The 17,922-nt window shown below is 40.7% G+C and overlaps 1 protein-coding gene across 6 annotated transcripts; it reads right to left on the bottom strand.

The window, feature by feature from the left end:
* Nucleotides 1-297: 297 nt before the first annotated feature.
* On the bottom strand, nucleotides 298-17,803 carry ASNS (asparagine synthetase (glutamine-hydrolyzing)). 6 transcript variants are annotated; one of them, XM_027639043.1, is made up of 12 exons: nucleotides 17,689-17,803; nucleotides 15,397-15,679; nucleotides 11,929-12,166; nucleotides 10,293-10,478; nucleotides 9,887-9,988; nucleotides 7,692-7,819; nucleotides 6,793-6,919; nucleotides 5,324-5,430; nucleotides 4,900-5,000; nucleotides 3,472-3,553; nucleotides 3,056-3,211; nucleotides 298-1,774 (listed from the first exon to the last, which is right to left on the bottom strand). In XM_027639043.1, the coding sequence occupies exons 2-12, from the start codon at nucleotides 15,643-15,645 to the stop codon at nucleotides 1,565-1,567; spliced, it is 1,686 nt and encodes a 561-aa protein (XP_027494844.1). In that variant the 5' UTR covers nucleotides 15,646-15,679; nucleotides 17,689-17,803; the 3' UTR covers nucleotides 298-1,564. The 6 variants fall into 6 exon arrangements, with proteins under 6 accessions (XP_027494844.1, XP_027494841.1, XP_027494840.1 ...); XM_027639040.1 differs by lacking the exon at nucleotides 17,689-17,803 and adding an exon at nucleotides 17,431-17,530; XM_027639039.1 differs by lacking the exon at nucleotides 17,689-17,803 and adding an exon at nucleotides 17,414-17,526.
* Nucleotides 17,804-17,922: the final 119 nt, after the last annotated feature.

Raw genomic sequence — 17,922 nt, forward strand, 5'->3', positions numbered from 1 at the left:
CAGTAAGTAGTCAATCTTATCACATCAGCACCTAGTCAACATAATCTATACTCCTCTCTTCCCTCAAAATATACTTTACTGCTTCAAAGAAATCCAAAAAGATAAGTGCATGGCCCTTAGGAGGACTGCAGGAAATGTATTAACTTAATACGTGCAAGTTTATGTCAAAACATTGCCACTATTGGCCATAACTGGGCAGTTCACGAGTGCTCTGGTGCCACCGAAAGGTTTCAGTAAAGTTTCCGGAATACACATGTAGGATTAGGGTGCAGTAACAAATAGACATCAGTCATTTCATGAAGATTTTAAATCAGAACAGCATATATTTTATTTTTTAAATAAAAAATGGCTTTGGTTTCCTAGTCAAGAGGGACAATAAAGCAGACTTGTCTTCACAAAGAGCACGAAGCTAATCAAGTCAATCTGTAGCACACATATCTATCTCTTGACCACCTTTAAGTTACCTTTAAAAAAGCAGCCTCCATGACTAAGTAGTTAATAAAAAGTTGTCCTGGAGAAAAACGCAGGTGCTTTTCAACAGAGTATGACAAGTTCTTGTAGTTTGTGAAGACGCTTTTTTCCCGTTCTTCCAAGCAAGGCACCTGATCCTGCTGTCATTAGTGATGCTTTGTCTGACTAAAATCTATAGTTAACAAGGTTGGTTCACCGCAAAGTTCAGCAGCAACACAGTCTACCTTTTCATCACACAGGTGGAAAAACTCTCAAAGTAAGTGAAAAATTTCTTAAAATACTCATGCAATTTCCACCAGACTGACACATATCATCCAGTTAACACCCTTTCTTTTTTTCAAGAATAATAAATAAATTTAAAAATTGAACTCCTTGAGTTAGAAACAAAGACATAACTTGGCTTCCCTCATCTGTTCTGCTCTTCAGTAACAGCCACAATATCTTTAGACTCATGGTATATTTATAAGACTCAAAACAGCCAACCGGTGGCTTCACAGGAACAAATAAGATTCCCATTCATTTAATTAATTAACACCCAGCACCACACCTATTATAATCTCTAGTAAGCATCTCTGCATAGCTATGAATATCTAAATACTTTTTGAAAACTACACCGAGGTTCTCAGGAGTGTGTAGAAAGACATTCAGAACAGAATAATATAGAGACTATCCAAGTCCCACAGCCAGGAACACAAGTCACTAAACAGCTACAGCCAATTCCCCTTTGCTCAGACGACCTTCAGCAGTTTGCATCCCTCAGCCCGATTCAAGTCCTTGTAACAGAGCTCCCACTAAAATATATTAAATAACTGCCAGGCAACTGAATACAATGGAGGTCACATAAGGAACAGAGTTGTCAAATAATGTAGTTTTCTGTCCATGAAGTATTTTCCCATGAATTACAAAGTTTTGATACAGCAGGGTAAATCTTTAATAGTACGCTAACTACAGAAAGCTCTCATTTCCAATAGCGTTGTCAAAATACATCTTAAAGACGATTTAAGATCTAGGTTTGCATAATTTGTTTGGTTTTCTTAAAACAGTGCACACAAAACGCTTGCAGCACTTTCATTTGGGGGATTATTTCAACAGCCTATTCTTGGGTGGCCGACTTGTAATGTTTCAATGTGCGTGCAGAAGGATCAGTAGCTTTAACCCATCTTGGCATCCAGTAGTGGGGCAGCCAGCTGCTTCGCCCTGGGTAGTGCTTTTCAAAGATCTGGCGGTAGTAGTAACTTTCTTTTGTTTTAGGAGGATTGAAAGGATATTTCTCTGCTGCCTTTTCCAGCAAAAGGTCATCAACCTACAGACACAAGCAAAATTCAAGTTAAGCTGCAAATACATTTAACTTTTAAAGATACGCAAGAATTCACAAACCACTAAATGCCCACAGGTTTACAAAAAAAAAAAGTCTATTCCAGAGGCAGAGGTTTGACAGGTCAAACCTTTGTCATACACTCCCTTGATCTTTATGAATATGTAACTGTATTTCCAGTGCTGTTGATATTTCTCCTGCATGACACATGAAGCCCATTTGTCTGGGTTACAACCACCTTTGTTAGTAAACTCACAAAAACTTCTTTCCTATCCTTTCCTTTGCTGTGAAACAAGTGGAAAATCTTAAAGCAGTCACTTTGCCACATAAGTGGCTTCCTAGGTTTTTTTTTCAACTTGGAGAACTGTTGACTCTGTTTGTATAACCAAGCTCTTAGAAACAAAAGACCTGGGATGCAGAGGTAAAGACACCTGCAGTTGCTAAGTTGGCTCTGAAAGGGAGGATGAATAGTTGCACCAGTTGAGGCAATTTCTAAAGCAACTTCCATTCCCAAGAGGCTGTCTGACTTTTCACGGCCATGAAATAAATTTGCTCCTCCTACAACAGTACAGGCTCAGAACAGGCAGCACAACACTTGCCTGACCCAACTACTTTCTTGCTTGTGGATATAGAGAAAGAAAATGATATGGTGATAGGACAGATGAGCACCCATCCACAGGTTTGATTACACATATTTCTGTGTAACAGAGCTCTTGTGTAAATAGGTGTTATTCCCTTCTCTTGGGGATTAAACTACCTCTGTACTCCAGAGGGGATTATACTTTGTCCAGAGCCAAAATGCAGCTTAGCAATGCAAACAGAGGCTTTAGAAAGCAAAATGGCTTAGCTAGGAACAGCTTTGAAAAACGAATGACGTAAACGAAAAAGTACATTATAAAGTCATTATGTTGTTACTCAGCAGCAGAGTAAGTTCATGCAAGTGCTATCAGCTGAAGCAGCTGCTTTGCCTGTAACCCAGAAATTGTGTTTGTCAACACATAATATAATTTGCAATGCAGACACTTAAATGATGTTCATTTCCTTACACAATCATTTCTGTCAGGCTCTCGCATTTCTTTGTACCTAGCATTACAAACATCTTCAACCAACTCAGATACCTAGAAGAGCATTGGCTAAGGTTTACCTTGCTCCTTCACATTAAATGATATACCCAGATTTATTCTGTCCACTAAGCATGTGAGCTGCCTCCCCTTGGCAACTGTATCTAATACACTTAAATGAGAAAGACCCAAAAAAGTGATATTGTACCTGTTGATCAATATAGTCCTGAAGAATAGAAAACCAGGATTTCTTCACTGATGCTATACCATCACTGAAAGCTTCTTTGGGTCTCCAGAGTATTTCTTTGGGAAGTAAATTGGAATCTTCAAAGGACAATCTTAAAAGGTATTTTTCAATTCCATTCTGTTTGCAGAACAAAAAAAAAATGTCATGAGTCTGAGGAAGTGCAAAAATCTGGATTTAAAAACTTATGAAACATTTCCTTTCAGAAGGTCTAGTCAGAAAAGGGTTCCAAGTAGTCCAACGATCCAGCAAAATATTTAAGAGCGTGTTTGACTTTGAGTAGAGGACTTAACCACTAAATTCAACAATTTGCTCATGCTTAAAACACGTATTAATGAATTTGTACACTTACACTTGGGTCCAACCCTAGTTTTACATACCTTTGGAATTCGCAATTCTGCTGGTAGAGATAAATAATAAGAAGTAAATCGATGATCCAAAAATGGGACTCTCAGTTCAAGGCTAAACAGGAGGAATAAACAGAAAAGATATTGAATTAATCCCATAAGTCCTCTACTTACAAATTCCACAATAGTTTTCCTGTCTTTCACACAAACACTAGGTTTTCTGCTTTTAATTAGAAGAAATTTCTCTTGCGTATTTATGACTATGTGCATTTAATTCACCAATTTGAAAACTTAGGTGTATGGCCCACGCAGATTAAAGACCATGATGATTTATGATGTCATATGCTGAGCAGCTTCTAGTACCCTGAATTTAAAGACTACAGTACTGTAGGATTTGCAACAACCATTGCAATATCTATGCAAAAACACATTAAAAAAATCCTCTTGCTCCCAGAGAACAAACTAGTCACTCAGGTGTCAGTCACACATATTGTATCCTACTACCTCTTTATTATAGTCAGCTACCTGACTATACACATACTTTTCACTTTTCAGTATGTTGGTTTAGTTCTTTATATGCATGCTGATAATTAGATTCAAGATTCCTCTTCGTCTAAATCTCAAAAAAGCCCAAAGTCAAACACAACCTCACTTCCCCTCTTCAACTCTGAATATTGGTATTTCTAATTCACTGCTTCTGTAAAGAACAGTACAGTCCCAGACAAAAGATATTTCCTGCATTGGTCGGCAAGAGTGGGCCCTATGGTCACAGACTAGATTAAATTTTACAGTGTGCTTTGCTGTTGCTGAAATTCCTTCAGGTTACATCTTCAATTTCATCTTGGCATACAAATCCTCAGCAGTCTTTTCCTGCTACTCTAAGAATCAAGAGCTACTCTAAGTAGATGCAATTAATCGAGAGGTACTGTAAGCAGTTGCAATTAGATTCAGTTTTATTTCTCCTCTATTTGCTCATCCAACAAAACTTTCTTTCATAAAACACTGTCTGTAGCAATTGCAATAGCAAGTTTGTCTCACAGTGTTTAGAACAGAAATGCGATTGTTGATTCCTCTGATGACCAGATTTGCCTGCCCTCATATACTGTGCTTCCCACACACTCAGAGCTCAGGGACCCTGAGTGCCTGGGCATACCTGGAACATTAGCAATGCCTGTTCTGCCAAAGTGGGTCATGTCTTCAGTTATATTAAGATACGGAGACCAAGCAGAACATGGGGTGCACCCCATTTGTTACTAGTATTCAGAAGACTGATGACTATCTTAGATTAGCTTAGACCTAGACAGCAGGAGTAAAATTATCCTGCAGCAGAATATTCTGAATCACTTAGTTATTCAGCCAACAGTTAACTGTTGTAATTTCCTCAACAGCAGCAGAACTTTTAAGATCTTCTTGTGCTGTTAAATCCCATGAGTCCTCACCATTCAAGAGAGTACATTTTACCCGTGTGCTGCAGTAGTTCTATCTGCACGAAGTACATCAAACAGGTAGAGCTCCTTCAGAAGCCTCTCGCTCTCCTCTGCAGCTTCCTCGGGAGATGGTGCCTGAAACCAAACAGAGCACATGGCTGGAACACAGCTGCACTGAGGGAGCCACTGCTTGCTGTCCTGCGTTTGTAGTGATCACAGAGTGATCTCAGAAATAGCAAAAACTACATACAAGAAGTAACAGTCTCAGGAATTGCTGAAGATTTTAAAAGTTACTTTTTAGGTGATCAAATCCCTTGGATTTTATGCCACCTCAGGAAAAAACCAGCAAATATACAGTTGTGACAATTCTCAAACATCACACCTTGAAATCTCGGAGATGTTCAGCTGAACGGGAGAACAAGCAGCTCAAGGGCTTTCTGTATAGTGAATATACTTACCTTATGGAAATATATATAGCCTTGTGTCAGCTCATCTGATCCTTCTCCCGAAAAAATTACCACACTATCTGTTTTCTTCCGAATATATTTGGAGACAAGACACATACCTTAAAAAAAAAAAAGTATATTAAAGTATAGCTACATGTATGATGCTATATACAGCTAGTAGTTTTAAGTTTAGCATTATAGAAGTTTGTCTCCTACACCACTTCCTTCTGTAGCAAACAACTAATGTAAAATAACATCTTGCTACTCAAAGCCATCATCAGCCATGCTAAGTGCTGCAAATACATCTAAACTGCATATCTAAACACTTAGCCCTCAAAATATGAGAAAGATGTGTCTATTTGTGATCCTGAGAATGCTGAAGGATTCCCACGGAAACACAGAGAGGAGATGATTTGACTCAATTTGAAATTAAGCACATGATTAATTCCAGTATAGTGCTGAATAAACCCTTTAGCTTTAGGGAACAAAGCTACCACTAAAAGTTGCTGTTTAAGTCTCTGCCAGTGTGGGTTGAACTGGATAAAGCCCTTTTTAAAAATTTTTTGTAAAGGATTATTTATTAAACAGAATTATTTCTTCCCCTCGATGCATCTTTCTGAACCATATGCTTTTATAACATAAGTATTACAAACCTAATGAAAAGGATCAAGTTCATTATTTTTTATACTAAGCAGCAAATCACAAAGAAAAAATTACAGATGAAAAGTTGGCTTTAATTTTTAAAGAATTGCATTCAGTATTTCACATTTCACAAATTCAGTATTCCACAAATCCTATCTTCTTGGAGCAGATTTCACACAGGGAGCTCAGCCTTGAAAACTGTGTTGACTATTTGGTTTCATAACACTTTACAACACTTTAGGATGACACAAGATTAACTGGGTAAAGTGTTGTAGCTTGCATTATGCAGAATTGCATTGGATTAGTGTTTTTCACTCCAATTAGGCTGGCAATGCTTTGTAAAAAGCTGCTGGTGACTTCCTTCACTTCTCAGAATCAAACATACATTATAAGAATCTGTGTTACTAAAGAGTGACAAGAAATACTTCCCATTAGTTTAAAAATTATGCAAGAAAAGGGTAATCATAATTGTTCTGCTATCATAACATTCAGTATCTCAGATAACTTATAAATTTCCCCCCTTTCTCCAAGGTTCTTACTCATCAGAGAAGAAAACCTAGACCTACTGATTTAACGTTTCTTCTTCATATAACTTTTGTTTTTCATCTCAAAAGCTTCAGGAACAGTTTTTGACAGTTGTTTTTTGCAGTCAGAGATTTGGAAACTAGTAAATGCTTTTGCCTCAGTGTGGTATCACAGATCAGACTGGGAAGCAGACCTTCAGAGTCACAGTTCCCAAGTTCTGTGTCAGCTAAGGGATCTAGTAGATGACCACATGGTTTCGCATGAAATTTTATTTGGGTGATATAAACCAAAGATTACCATTAAAAAGATCTTACCAATTGAAGCTCTTATTGTTGTTATATCATAGGTTTCCAACGAGAAGATAACCTCTTCTATTGCCTGAATTCCCTCTTCAGTATTAAGTATTACTTCATGATGTTCACTGCCTATATGTGCTGCCACCTGTTTGTAAAAGGTTACAATCATGTATCCCTTTTCAACTAGAACATTTTATAAATATGCATTGTGTTTAAAACACACAAATTGAGCAAAAGCACCAGCTCCCTTCTGCTACAGTGACAATTATGACATTATGCCAAGAAAAGATGTTACTTAGCAGCCACTCTGACTTGCAGTGGTACATTCACCAGAGAGAACACAGTCTCCCTGATTACAGTGTTCAATCGTGATTGCAAGAGACCATCCGGCTGCTTGCCAAAAGCATAACCAAATCTGTAGAGGCTCTAAATACTCCAGATATTTGCCCTTAAGAGAAAAAGCAGCTCAAAAGTCACGACAGCCTGCATACTTAAGGGGTAACCCACATGCCAAACAGTTTGTACAAAGAACTTAATTCAGAAAAGTGATGATTAACTTCCAATATTTAACATATATACAAATGCCATACTATAGGAACTATAGAATGGAGATCTACCCTAAAACCCAGAGGCAGAATTGAGACAAGTCCAAAGTACTGTCCTTTTGGCAACAACACAATGGGACTGTGTCATGAAAGTCTTCTGATTTCAAGAGAAAACAGATAAGGTTCAGTTGTCTCTTTTGTAAGGTTAAGCAGCAAATGTTGTACTAAATGGTTTACTGCAAACTGATTTACATCCTAGCAATAAATGAGTATTCAGTGTTACTATAAATGCCATAGCATGAAGTTAGAACCATTAATACACAGTTTAGCATTCAGCAGCTCAGAACAAACTGAAAGCAGCGCTTAGGATACCTTTTTGGCAGCCAGTAAATCAGGACTGTTTTCCATCCCAATTGCAAAGGTTTGTAATGGATAACTGATGTTGATTTCTTTCATCAGTTTCAGAAGAACAGCTGCAACCAAGCTGGAATCTAAGCCCCCTGCCAACAAAACAAATTATTTGATAAGGCTTTTGAATGATGTTTTATTTCCCCCTTAAGAACACTGAATCTAGATATTGCAATCTTATGAGTGGGCTTCATTTTTAAGCTGTGTGAATACAAGGTACTTCTCATACAAGTGTACCTTTACCTCTGCTTAACAAGAGGATCAAGCAACTTTAGTAGAATGTCTTCAGTAACAGCTGTTACTTGGTGTCAGAAGCATCAGTAGAGATCCCTCTTTAAAATACACAGAAAGTATACTGAACACATTGTACTGCTACAGAACATGTTCCTTCTCAACTCTGCCAAAATGGGATTTGTTCTTCATTTCAAAACTGCTCCCTATCCTCTTCTTACCTACACATTTGATAGTCTACTGACAGGACTACGGAAGTTTTTTCTTCTGTTTGAATAAAAAAGAATTAAGTAACAAACCAAAATGCTTAGTGTAAGCATTTCCCAATCATTCTTTTTTTCCTCGCCTTTGTAGAGGACAGTGAAAAGATTTGAACAGTTTGGAAAAGCAAAAAATAAAACCAATACTCTAATACAATACAGCCAATACTCTAATATAATAAAACCAGTACTCTAAGGGTCCACCTTCTTATTCTCATGAGCTAGTTCTGCTAATCCTTGACTAGTTCTACTTGCTACTCCCCTTTGAAGTACTGAGCAAAACACAGTACCTGTTTGCCCACATCTGCCTGCAGTTCTGACAAGTATGAGGCAAAACCCTCTTCTCTTTGCTTCCTACAATCTGCACATGTTTTTTCAGCTGAGTGTACTAGCATCAATTCCCACCCTGATCCACTTTGTGGGCATGCTATCTTGTAAAAAAAAAAATCCTGTTGAAATTACATGCAGAATCTGACAAAAGGAGAGCACAGAAAACAAACTGAGTGCTTAGGATGCAGAAATCAGGAAAACTGAACTTCCACTGAGAAGTTGCAGAACTCCCTCTGTGATTGGAAACAGAAGCAATTCTCTAACCATGATGTGCCAAGCATACTCAAAACTGTGAAGCACTGAAATACTCTGGTATTATGCCAGCACAGGCACTTAGTTTTGCTACTACAGCTTTCTCCATGTGCATCTGAGGAGCTGCTGACTGCCTTCTAATTTGATATCTGAAATCTGGGGTTTAAACAGGCTTTTTTACTGAGATTTGGATCTCCCAGCTCTCCGTATCTTCCTGTTTAATTTACCTACTTTCTATGATGCCGTAGTAGGGAAATGGTCCAACAGTATCTCCTGGTCAGTTCTCTCTCATTCGGATGCACATTTATTAGGGTTCATGACAAAAGTGTAATTACTGATGTTCAATGAATGCATGAACAGCATGAACTCTACCCGTAAGTAAAAAGTGCTACACAAACACAGGAAATAAGGTGTCAGTCCTTTGGCTACAGAGCTTTAGCTTTGTAAAGTTCCTCTGTGACACTGAACCACCAGATCACAACACTGATCAGCTAAGTCAGTGAACAACTTCCTGTACCACATGCTATTACCTCATCTGCGAAAGAGTGCAGCAAATAATTTTGGTCCAGGTGGTCTCCTGTAATTTGGTAAATCAAGGGAGTTTAGGATGAAGACTATAGCAAAGGTGACAAGTAAGAATTTCAATTCCTCCTGCTATCTGAAACATGCCAAGGCTTTTTTTCTAGGCTCAATCTGTGCAAAGTGAGCATAATAATTACATTTATCTTTTAGACACCAATGTAAGCATAAATCTCATGTATTTAAGAATATATTGAGTGATTTTTCAATAAGAATATATTTATTTCCTCTTATTTAAAAAAAGTGTCTTAACAAGCCAAGATCCCAGTCCAGAGTAAACTTTAAAAGCATAAGATTTTCAAGATATTTGTAAACTGGAGAACTTTATCCCAAACTAACAAGTTCGCTGGTGCCTGTTCTAAAAAGCAAATGAAGATAAAAAGCAAATGAAGATTCAGATCACTTCAGGTACATCACAGCTGAAGAGCCAATATACTTTCCTCTAACTAGCAGAGGATGGGCAAAAGAGAGAGAAGATACCAAATCACTGTGGTTCTTGTTACTTACCCGACAGAAGACAACCGATTCTTCTGTGAGCCATCAAACGTTTTCTAACAGCATTTTCAAATAGAATACGGATGTTGCTTTTCACTGTTTCAAGGTCAAAGCCTGTTCAAAACAGAAGGGGAAAAAAGTCCAAAAAGTGCTACTTAGACTTTAATGGATTATGCTAATAGGAAACAAAGATATTTGTCTGAATCTCCTCTGATAACAAAGGTATTCAAGTCCATCTTTGTACACAACTGCCTACAAGAACAACTCTAAAGTCCCTACATTTTAAAAGTTCTTCCAAGTTGGTATTTTTTTTCTTAAATGGTACTTTTTTAAACCAATCAGTACAAATTTTATATTCAAAGACTATGATTTTTTCACTTTTAAATCAGAATACATAGCAAAATCTTTGCTGTACTACCTGGAGGCAGAGCTTCCACTGTATCACATGCAACATGGAGCGGTTCATCTTTACAGCTATGAAATTTTACTAATTCCACTGACGCAACCTTGCCAGAGGGCTTTAAATCCAATACTTCATAATGACCCGGGAGAAACGGTTCCACTTTAGAACATAAGGATGTTGAATGCTTTAAGTTGATAAGTCCTACACATGAAATGGGAAAAAAGAAAAATGTCAACGTTTTTGACCTAGGATGGTTAAGTCATACCTCACTCAACAGCCTCTGTACTAAAACTATATACAAATATTTTCTCCAGATCCTAAACCTGGTATTAAAAAATACCCTTTTAAGTCAGAGTCAGTCCTGGCTATAGCGTGACTCTGCTTCTGGCAGGATGCACACATAGATCTGAGCTGTCTCAAGCTGAGGCAGACAACAGAGAAAACAAACCAGAAAGTTTTACTAATTGGCAAGTAGCAATTTATCCCTGTGAACATTAAGAAGATCACTTTTCTAACTGACCACATGATGTCCAGGTCAAGGTGTAATATGCTTATAAAAATTCAAATGACAATTATGAACTGATTTTGTATTTAAAATTAAGTGTAGTCAAGCTAATAAGGGGGTTGAAAAAAAACCCAACATCACTGACGTGATAACTTAATTGACATTGATTTAGTGATTTCATAATTCATCGGTTCCAGACTGATCTACTCCACTGGTATTGAATGCCAAGAATCAAACTTTATCTACATTCCTCTTGTGAAAGAGGATGTTGAGCACCTGTTGGTGACCTGGATGCCCCTTGAGGAAGTCCTCAGAGATACTGAATTGGTGTTAGAGAGGGACTGGTAATTCACTGCAATGGTTATAGGATAGAGTCTCCAAAACATTCACTTCCCTTCTTCCTTCACAAGAAGCAGAGATGGTACAGCTCTTAGTACTAGTACACAGTACTACTATTAGAGGAGTCAAGCTATATTGCAGTCTGATAATGAAATAGATAAACAGTAAATGGGAGAGACACATGCAATCGTGAAAGTATATTTTAGCCAAAGTGCATTTTAGGCAATAAATTCCCTTTTGACACTGTTCAGATTCGTTTATGAAAGTGGCAAGATTACTTTAAAAAACAGAGCAGTGGATGTGTCCTCTCAAAGGAAAAAAATTGTCATCAAATAAAATAAGTGATACTGGAAAATTACCCAATGCTGCAGGCAATTTCAGTAAGGTTTCAAAATTATGGCTTTTACAGATTAGCAGTTCTTGTGGCATTATTTCCCAATTCATTATAGAACACCAGGAACAAAGTCTAATACATTTATTGTAGCATAAATCTACTCTAACTCTATAGACTGAATTTAACTTTGGGGTAACATAAAAAAAGTCTTGATTTCAATACTGCCATAATTACAGAACACAGAATTCTAAAATTAAATAAATAAAGTTATTTTAGAGATATTAAGGACAATTAAACATCTTGGAGGTTTTTGTTTTAATGATGTGTAGTTCTTATACTAGTAAATATAGTTCATATATTACTGAACTTACAGTTCATTTTCTCTTCACACTTAGGAGAAAAGCCTGACAAAGCAGTTTGTCTCCAACACCAATATGTAAGATTATTTAGGCACTAAACACAACTAGTTTTACCTTTTGCCTCAGAACAGACACCCAAAAATCCATCATCAGTCAGCACCTTAAACAGTGGTCTGACTCCATAGGTATCTCTCGCCAGAAACACTTTTCTGTTTGCAGTGTCCAGAAGGATAAAAGCAAATACACCATCTAGCATGGATGCTGTTTGTTCTATTCCTCCTCTGTTGTAAAGATGAAGGATAACCTCACCATCCACTAATGTTTGATATTCAAATCCAAACTGCTTCTGCAGCTAAGAAAAAAGATAAAGAAAAACATGAATAAGCATTTGCAAACATTGCCTGCTTACTAACTGAAAAAGCAACACCATTCATGTAATTGTTTAATAAGAAAACCAATTTTTTTTGTGTAAAATCACACTTTAAAAATTACATAAATATTTCCACCAAAGAAGGAAATTATACTTTGGTGTTCCAAGTTGTATTGGGTTTGCATGGCCATGTTTTGGTAGCAGGGGAGCTACAGGGGATGGCAGCTTCTGTGAGAAGCTGCCAGAAGTTTTACCCATGTCCGGCAGAGCCAATGCCAGCCGGCTCCAGGACACACCCACCGCTGGCCAAGGCTGAGCCAGTCAGGAATGATGGTAATGCCTCTGTGATAATGTATTTAAGAAGAAATAAAAAAGTTCTTGCGCAGATGAAATTGTGGCCAGGAAAGAGCGGAGTGAGAATATGTGAGAGGAACAACTCTGCAGACACCAAGGTCAGTGAAGGAGGGGGAGGAGGTGCTCCATGTGCCAGAGCTCAGGTTCCCCTGCAGCCCGTGGTGCAGCCCATGGTGAAGCAGCTGTGCCCCTGCAGCCCATGGAGGTCCACAGCGGCACAGAGATCCACCTGCAGCCCATGGAGGAGACCCATGCCAGAGCAGGTGGGTGCCTGAAGGAGGCTGTGACTCCACGGGAGGCCCATGATGGAGCAGTATCCTGGCAGGGATCTGCTGACCTGCAGAAAGGGGAGCCCATGCTGGAACAGGTTTCCTGGTAGGACTTGGGGCCCTGTGGGGGACCAACGCTGAAGCAGCCTGCGCCTGAAGGAATGCAGCCTCGTGGAAAAGTGAACCACGCTGGAACAGTTCATGCAGAACTGCTGCTGTGAGATGGACTCATATTGGAGAAGTTCATGGAGGACTGTCTTCTGTGCAAGGGACCCCATGCTGGAGCAGGGGAAGGAATCTTCTCCTTGAGCAGCTGCAGGAACAACATGTGATGAACTGACCATAACCCCCATGGCCCATCTCCCTACACCGCTGGGGGGGAGGAGGCAGAGCTTGACAAGGAGGGAGGGGTGAGGGGAAGGTTTCTTTTTTAAGACTTATTTTACTTCTCATTATCCTGCTCTGATTTTGTTGGCAATAAATTCAATTAATATCCCCAAGCTGAGTCTGTTTTGCCCATGACAGTAACTGGTGAGTGATGTCTCCCGGTCCTTATCTCAGCTCATGAACCTTTCACTATATTTTCTCTTCCTCATCCACTTGTGTAGGGGAGTGATAGAACGGCTTTGGTGGATGCCTGGCATCCAGTGAGGGTAAAACCACTACAAAAGTATTATCCAGTATGATCTCTTAGGCAATGAGACTGACTCTGTAGTCTTAAGGAATTGACAGTACGGCAAGTTTTCAGGGATACACTTCTATCTGAGGATGTGAAGCTGCAAACACATGACCCCGGTCTTCAGAAGCACTAGCCAGCCACTGTCTCAAAAATTAAAAAAACAACTCTAAACACATAGACACTTGCAACATCTCTGCAGGGTAAAGTATTTCGGAAAGAAACTTTGGTTTACTTATGCAGTCACTGCAATTCCTCAGTGGTTTTTTTATGCACAGAGAATGTCCTTCTGCCTAATCTTCCTCCATTCCTCAAACTAGCCTTTTCACTCTGCCTGTGCAGATGGAGTGGGCGAGGAAGCAATCAGCTGTCAGACTTAGGTCAGTCCAAATATTCTTCATGTTCTTGTGGTGCTTCTCTAAAAGTCCTTTCAATACGTACAAGACAAAGAGAAGTAGAGGGTTTCAATATAACACTAACAAGACAAGAAACCCCACAAAACCAATACTCTAGCATTTTAACTTAAGTTCTTTGGTTTTAATTGTCATTTATGGGGCAGTCTTAGGTCAAATGAGCCAACATTAAAATAACTAAGTCATTGCCCTAAACAAGACACCTGTTTCTCCAATGATCCTTTCCTAGATAGGTTTCAGCCACAAGCTTGAAAGAAAAGTCTCATTATAAAGAAAGAGGATACATAATGTAGTGACAATGACCGAACAAATTCCTGCAGATGGCAATGCAAGTTTTGCATAATTAAAGTCTGTTTGAGACCCTGTGTAGCATGATGGAGAGTAATTCTTATTGCTTTCAACAGCAGAAAAGCCACAATGCAAAACACTGCAAGTATTACAGACTGTTGGTACATTTCACATCTGTTGCAGGGCAAAGTTTATCTCATCTTTCAAACAGCCAGATACTTGAAGACTGGGAAAAAAGATAAAATCTCCTGCCTATTCAGTCAAATTCCCAATGACACTACTGATGTCACTGACATGACTAACAGGATCCTGAGTCCGACTTCAAAACTGTGATATTAGAAATACTATGACATCTCAGATTATTCATACATTTCTGATACTACCACACTTGGTATATGATACACTTTACACATTCATTCAGCATGATTCCGAATCAGACACAATTTTAAGCTGCTTTATACATCAAATTTGGATTATCTGAATCATCTTCCCAACTAACACAGGCAGCATGGACATCTCAGCAAAGGGACAAAGGCCCACTGACAGTGTTTAGCCCATCAGGGACATTTGGACACTTCAGGAAGTAAGTAAAGTTGCTGCTAGTTTTGTGCCTAAGAGACTTCGGTGGCTCTCAAAAACCCCACAAAGAATCTGGCTTTTGCTGCAGACACCTAAGGACTTTGGTAGCATAATGGAAACATCTCCTTAATGCTTACTGCTTTTACATAAATATATAAGCATGCATACTATACATTAATATACTGTAAGTGACATATCCCACCTAGATTAATATGCAATAATAAAAATGCAATACCAAACAACTTGGAGTTTGATGACCCAAAATAACTGAAGAGCAAGACAGACTAAAAGCATTTGCATTATGAAGAGAAAAGGGGAGAAAGAAGTTTGAAATTCCCCAACCCAAGAGATAATGAAGAATGTATCTTTATTTAAAATTGATTGAACCTGAACATACCAATACCTATTCCCCTTCTTGTCAATTAAAAAGTGATTTTTTAGTATTAAAGACTAAGTATGTTACTAAGCCACCAGATTCACAGCTCATCATTACTCCTTTACCAACTTTAAATTTTTTTCTGACATTCTAGTCTACCACATTTTAAAGATTTTCTGAATATCCACTAATTTTTAAATAAAAAAAATAAAAAAAGACAAATAAAAAAAAAGCTGTATCATCCATACAGCTCTTACTTGTTTGAAATTGTAGATTTCTCCATTGTAACACAGCCACAGATACGGGAATTTCTTCACCCGGATAGGCTGCATACCATATAACTGATCAACAACTGCAAGGCGGTGGAAACCAAAACAACAGTTGGTGAAACCATTGACGTTCTCAAAACGAAATGCATCAGGACCTCTGTGTGCTATCTTCATGGCACTGAGACACTGGACAGAAAGGCATTCATCGCTCCCAAACAGGGCCCAGATCCCGCACATTGTGAGGCTGTTGTTGTACGCGCAAGTGGAGAACCTGTTCAATAAAGATACGAACATTACAAGCAAGAGCTGACAATATTGAGTCTGGTTGAGAGGGAGCTCATTTTTCCCTCAGCAGCCCCTCACAGTGCTGTGTTTTGTACTGGTAGCTAGCGAGGTGATAATATCACATCACGGTTTTGGCTACTGCTGAGAAGTGCTCCCACAGCATAGGTGCTCTCCAATTCCCCCCTCACCAGCAGGCTGGAGGCAGGCAAGATGTTGCCTGATCATAGCCAGGCAACACACCCAGGACAGCTGACACAAATGGTCCAAAGGGATATTCCTTTTCATATGATGTCTGCTCAGATAAAAAAAATCTAAGGGAAAGGAGAAGGAAGGGGGGCATTTGTTATTTATGATGTTTCCCCTCTAGAGCAATCACTGTGTGTGCTGAAGCCTTGCTTCTCAGGAAGTGGCCAGATGTCACTTGCTGATTGGAAGGAGAGAATAAAATCTTTGGGTTTTTTCTTCTGCTTGCTTATGACCTTCACTTTTGCTTTAGTAAGCTGCCTTTATCTCAACCCATGAGGTTGTGTTGGGTTTTTTTCATCATATTTTCTTCCCCCACCCACCCCACTCTGCTGAAGAAGGGAGTGATAGAGCGGCTTGGTGAGCACCTGGCATCCAGCCAAGGTCAACCCACTACATACCTACAAAACACAGATAACAAATGTAGGTTATTAATCACTTAACTGCCAAGAAGACTGATCAAGAGAATAGCAGACTTTACTAAGTAAAACCTGGCTTGCCCGGAGTATGATAAACAAACTTTGGACAGCAAGAAATTAGGTTTAATTTTTACTTTTAGATACAGCAAGGTTGTCTGTGATTTGTTTCATAGAGCACAAACAGAACGAGTTATTACTGGGAATATAGTATGATCTCTTGAAGTAACATCATCTCAGCAGAAACATTAATGGTCCTTTCAATTTCTTGCCTTTACATACAAAGGGGGTTTATAACAAAGACAGATGCTCTTTAGCAAGACCCACAGTGACAGGACAAGGGGGAATGGTTTCAACCCAAAAGAGAATGGGTTTAGACTGGAGTTCCCGAGCAGCGTGGTAGCCCCAGATGGGAAAGATGCGAAGGGAGCAATTGTTGTTGCAGTGCCGTGCTCGCCCTGGCACGCCTTCTGCAGCCCCAGTGTCCCTGGAGATATACACAGGCCTCATAGCTCTCTGAGTAACATTAGAGGTCTCTAATAGTACAGGTGGGCTGCAGCTGGGGACCTCCAGATCAAGTGATGTTGCTGGGGACCTCAACCCGAAAGGGCCATTAGGATTAGGGTTCAGAGAGCCACAAAGCCTACAGCTCCCGGGACTCCGGGGCTGTAAAAGGCGTGCCAATGCGAGCACGGCATTGCCACACTGTTCCCTCCCTCCACATCTTTCCCATCTGGACAAGTGATGGCGCTCCGCACCTCACCCTCAGCACATGGAGTTAGGCTCTCCCACCAGCTGGAGCGTCCTCCCGGGAACGCACGGTCTCCGTGCGACCGCGGGTACCGAGAGCAGGTTCCCTCGGCGCACGCTGCTGTCACGGGCTCCCTGGGCACGGCCACCCCTCCCTCCGGCGGCTGCCGCTCTCCGGGCCCGCCGGCCCCGCCAGCCGGGCCCCGCGGCCGCAGCTCTGCTCGGCCCGCGATCCTGGGGGCGGCGGCCCCCGGCCGGCCCTGCCCGGCACAGCCCCGCGGCCCGGTGCCTTACCCGCTCCGCTGCCTCACCCGCTCCGCTGCCTCACCCGCTCCCGGCCGCCGGCGCACGGAAAGCCGCCGTCCGCACCGCGCCGGGGGATGGAAGAGGCGGCTCCCGCCGGCTCCTCCCCCGCCGCCAGCTGCTGTTGAAACACGCCGCGAAGTTTCATCATGTGCCTCCCTGCCCCGCCCTTCCGCCCTTTTCCTGCCCGCAGGGCCGGAGAAGCGGGCGGCCGGGCCCGCATGCACATCTGCACTGACACCCGCATCTGTATCCCTATCCGCATCTGTATCCCTATCCCTATCCGCATCCGCACCCGCACAGCGGCCCTTCCTGGCGGCCCCGGCTCGAGCTGCCCCGCAGCAGGGCAGGAGCTCGCAGGCCGAGCAGTCCTGGCTCTGGCTCCTTCCCCGGAGCGCTGTGAAGAAAAGCGTGCACCAGCAGCGCTGCTGGGCGTCGCTGGGCTCATGAGGGCGACTCGCAGCCATCAGAAATCCTGTCTCGTGTGGCTTGTGTGGTGTCCAGTGCAAAGAGCTAG

The sequence above is a fragment of the Corapipo altera genome, unplaced genomic scaffold (genome assembly GCF_003945725.1).
Source record: "Corapipo altera isolate COAL_440 unplaced genomic scaffold, ASM394572v1 44, whole genome shotgun sequence".
Lineage (NCBI taxonomy): Eukaryota > Metazoa > Chordata > Aves > Passeriformes > Pipridae > Corapipo > Corapipo altera.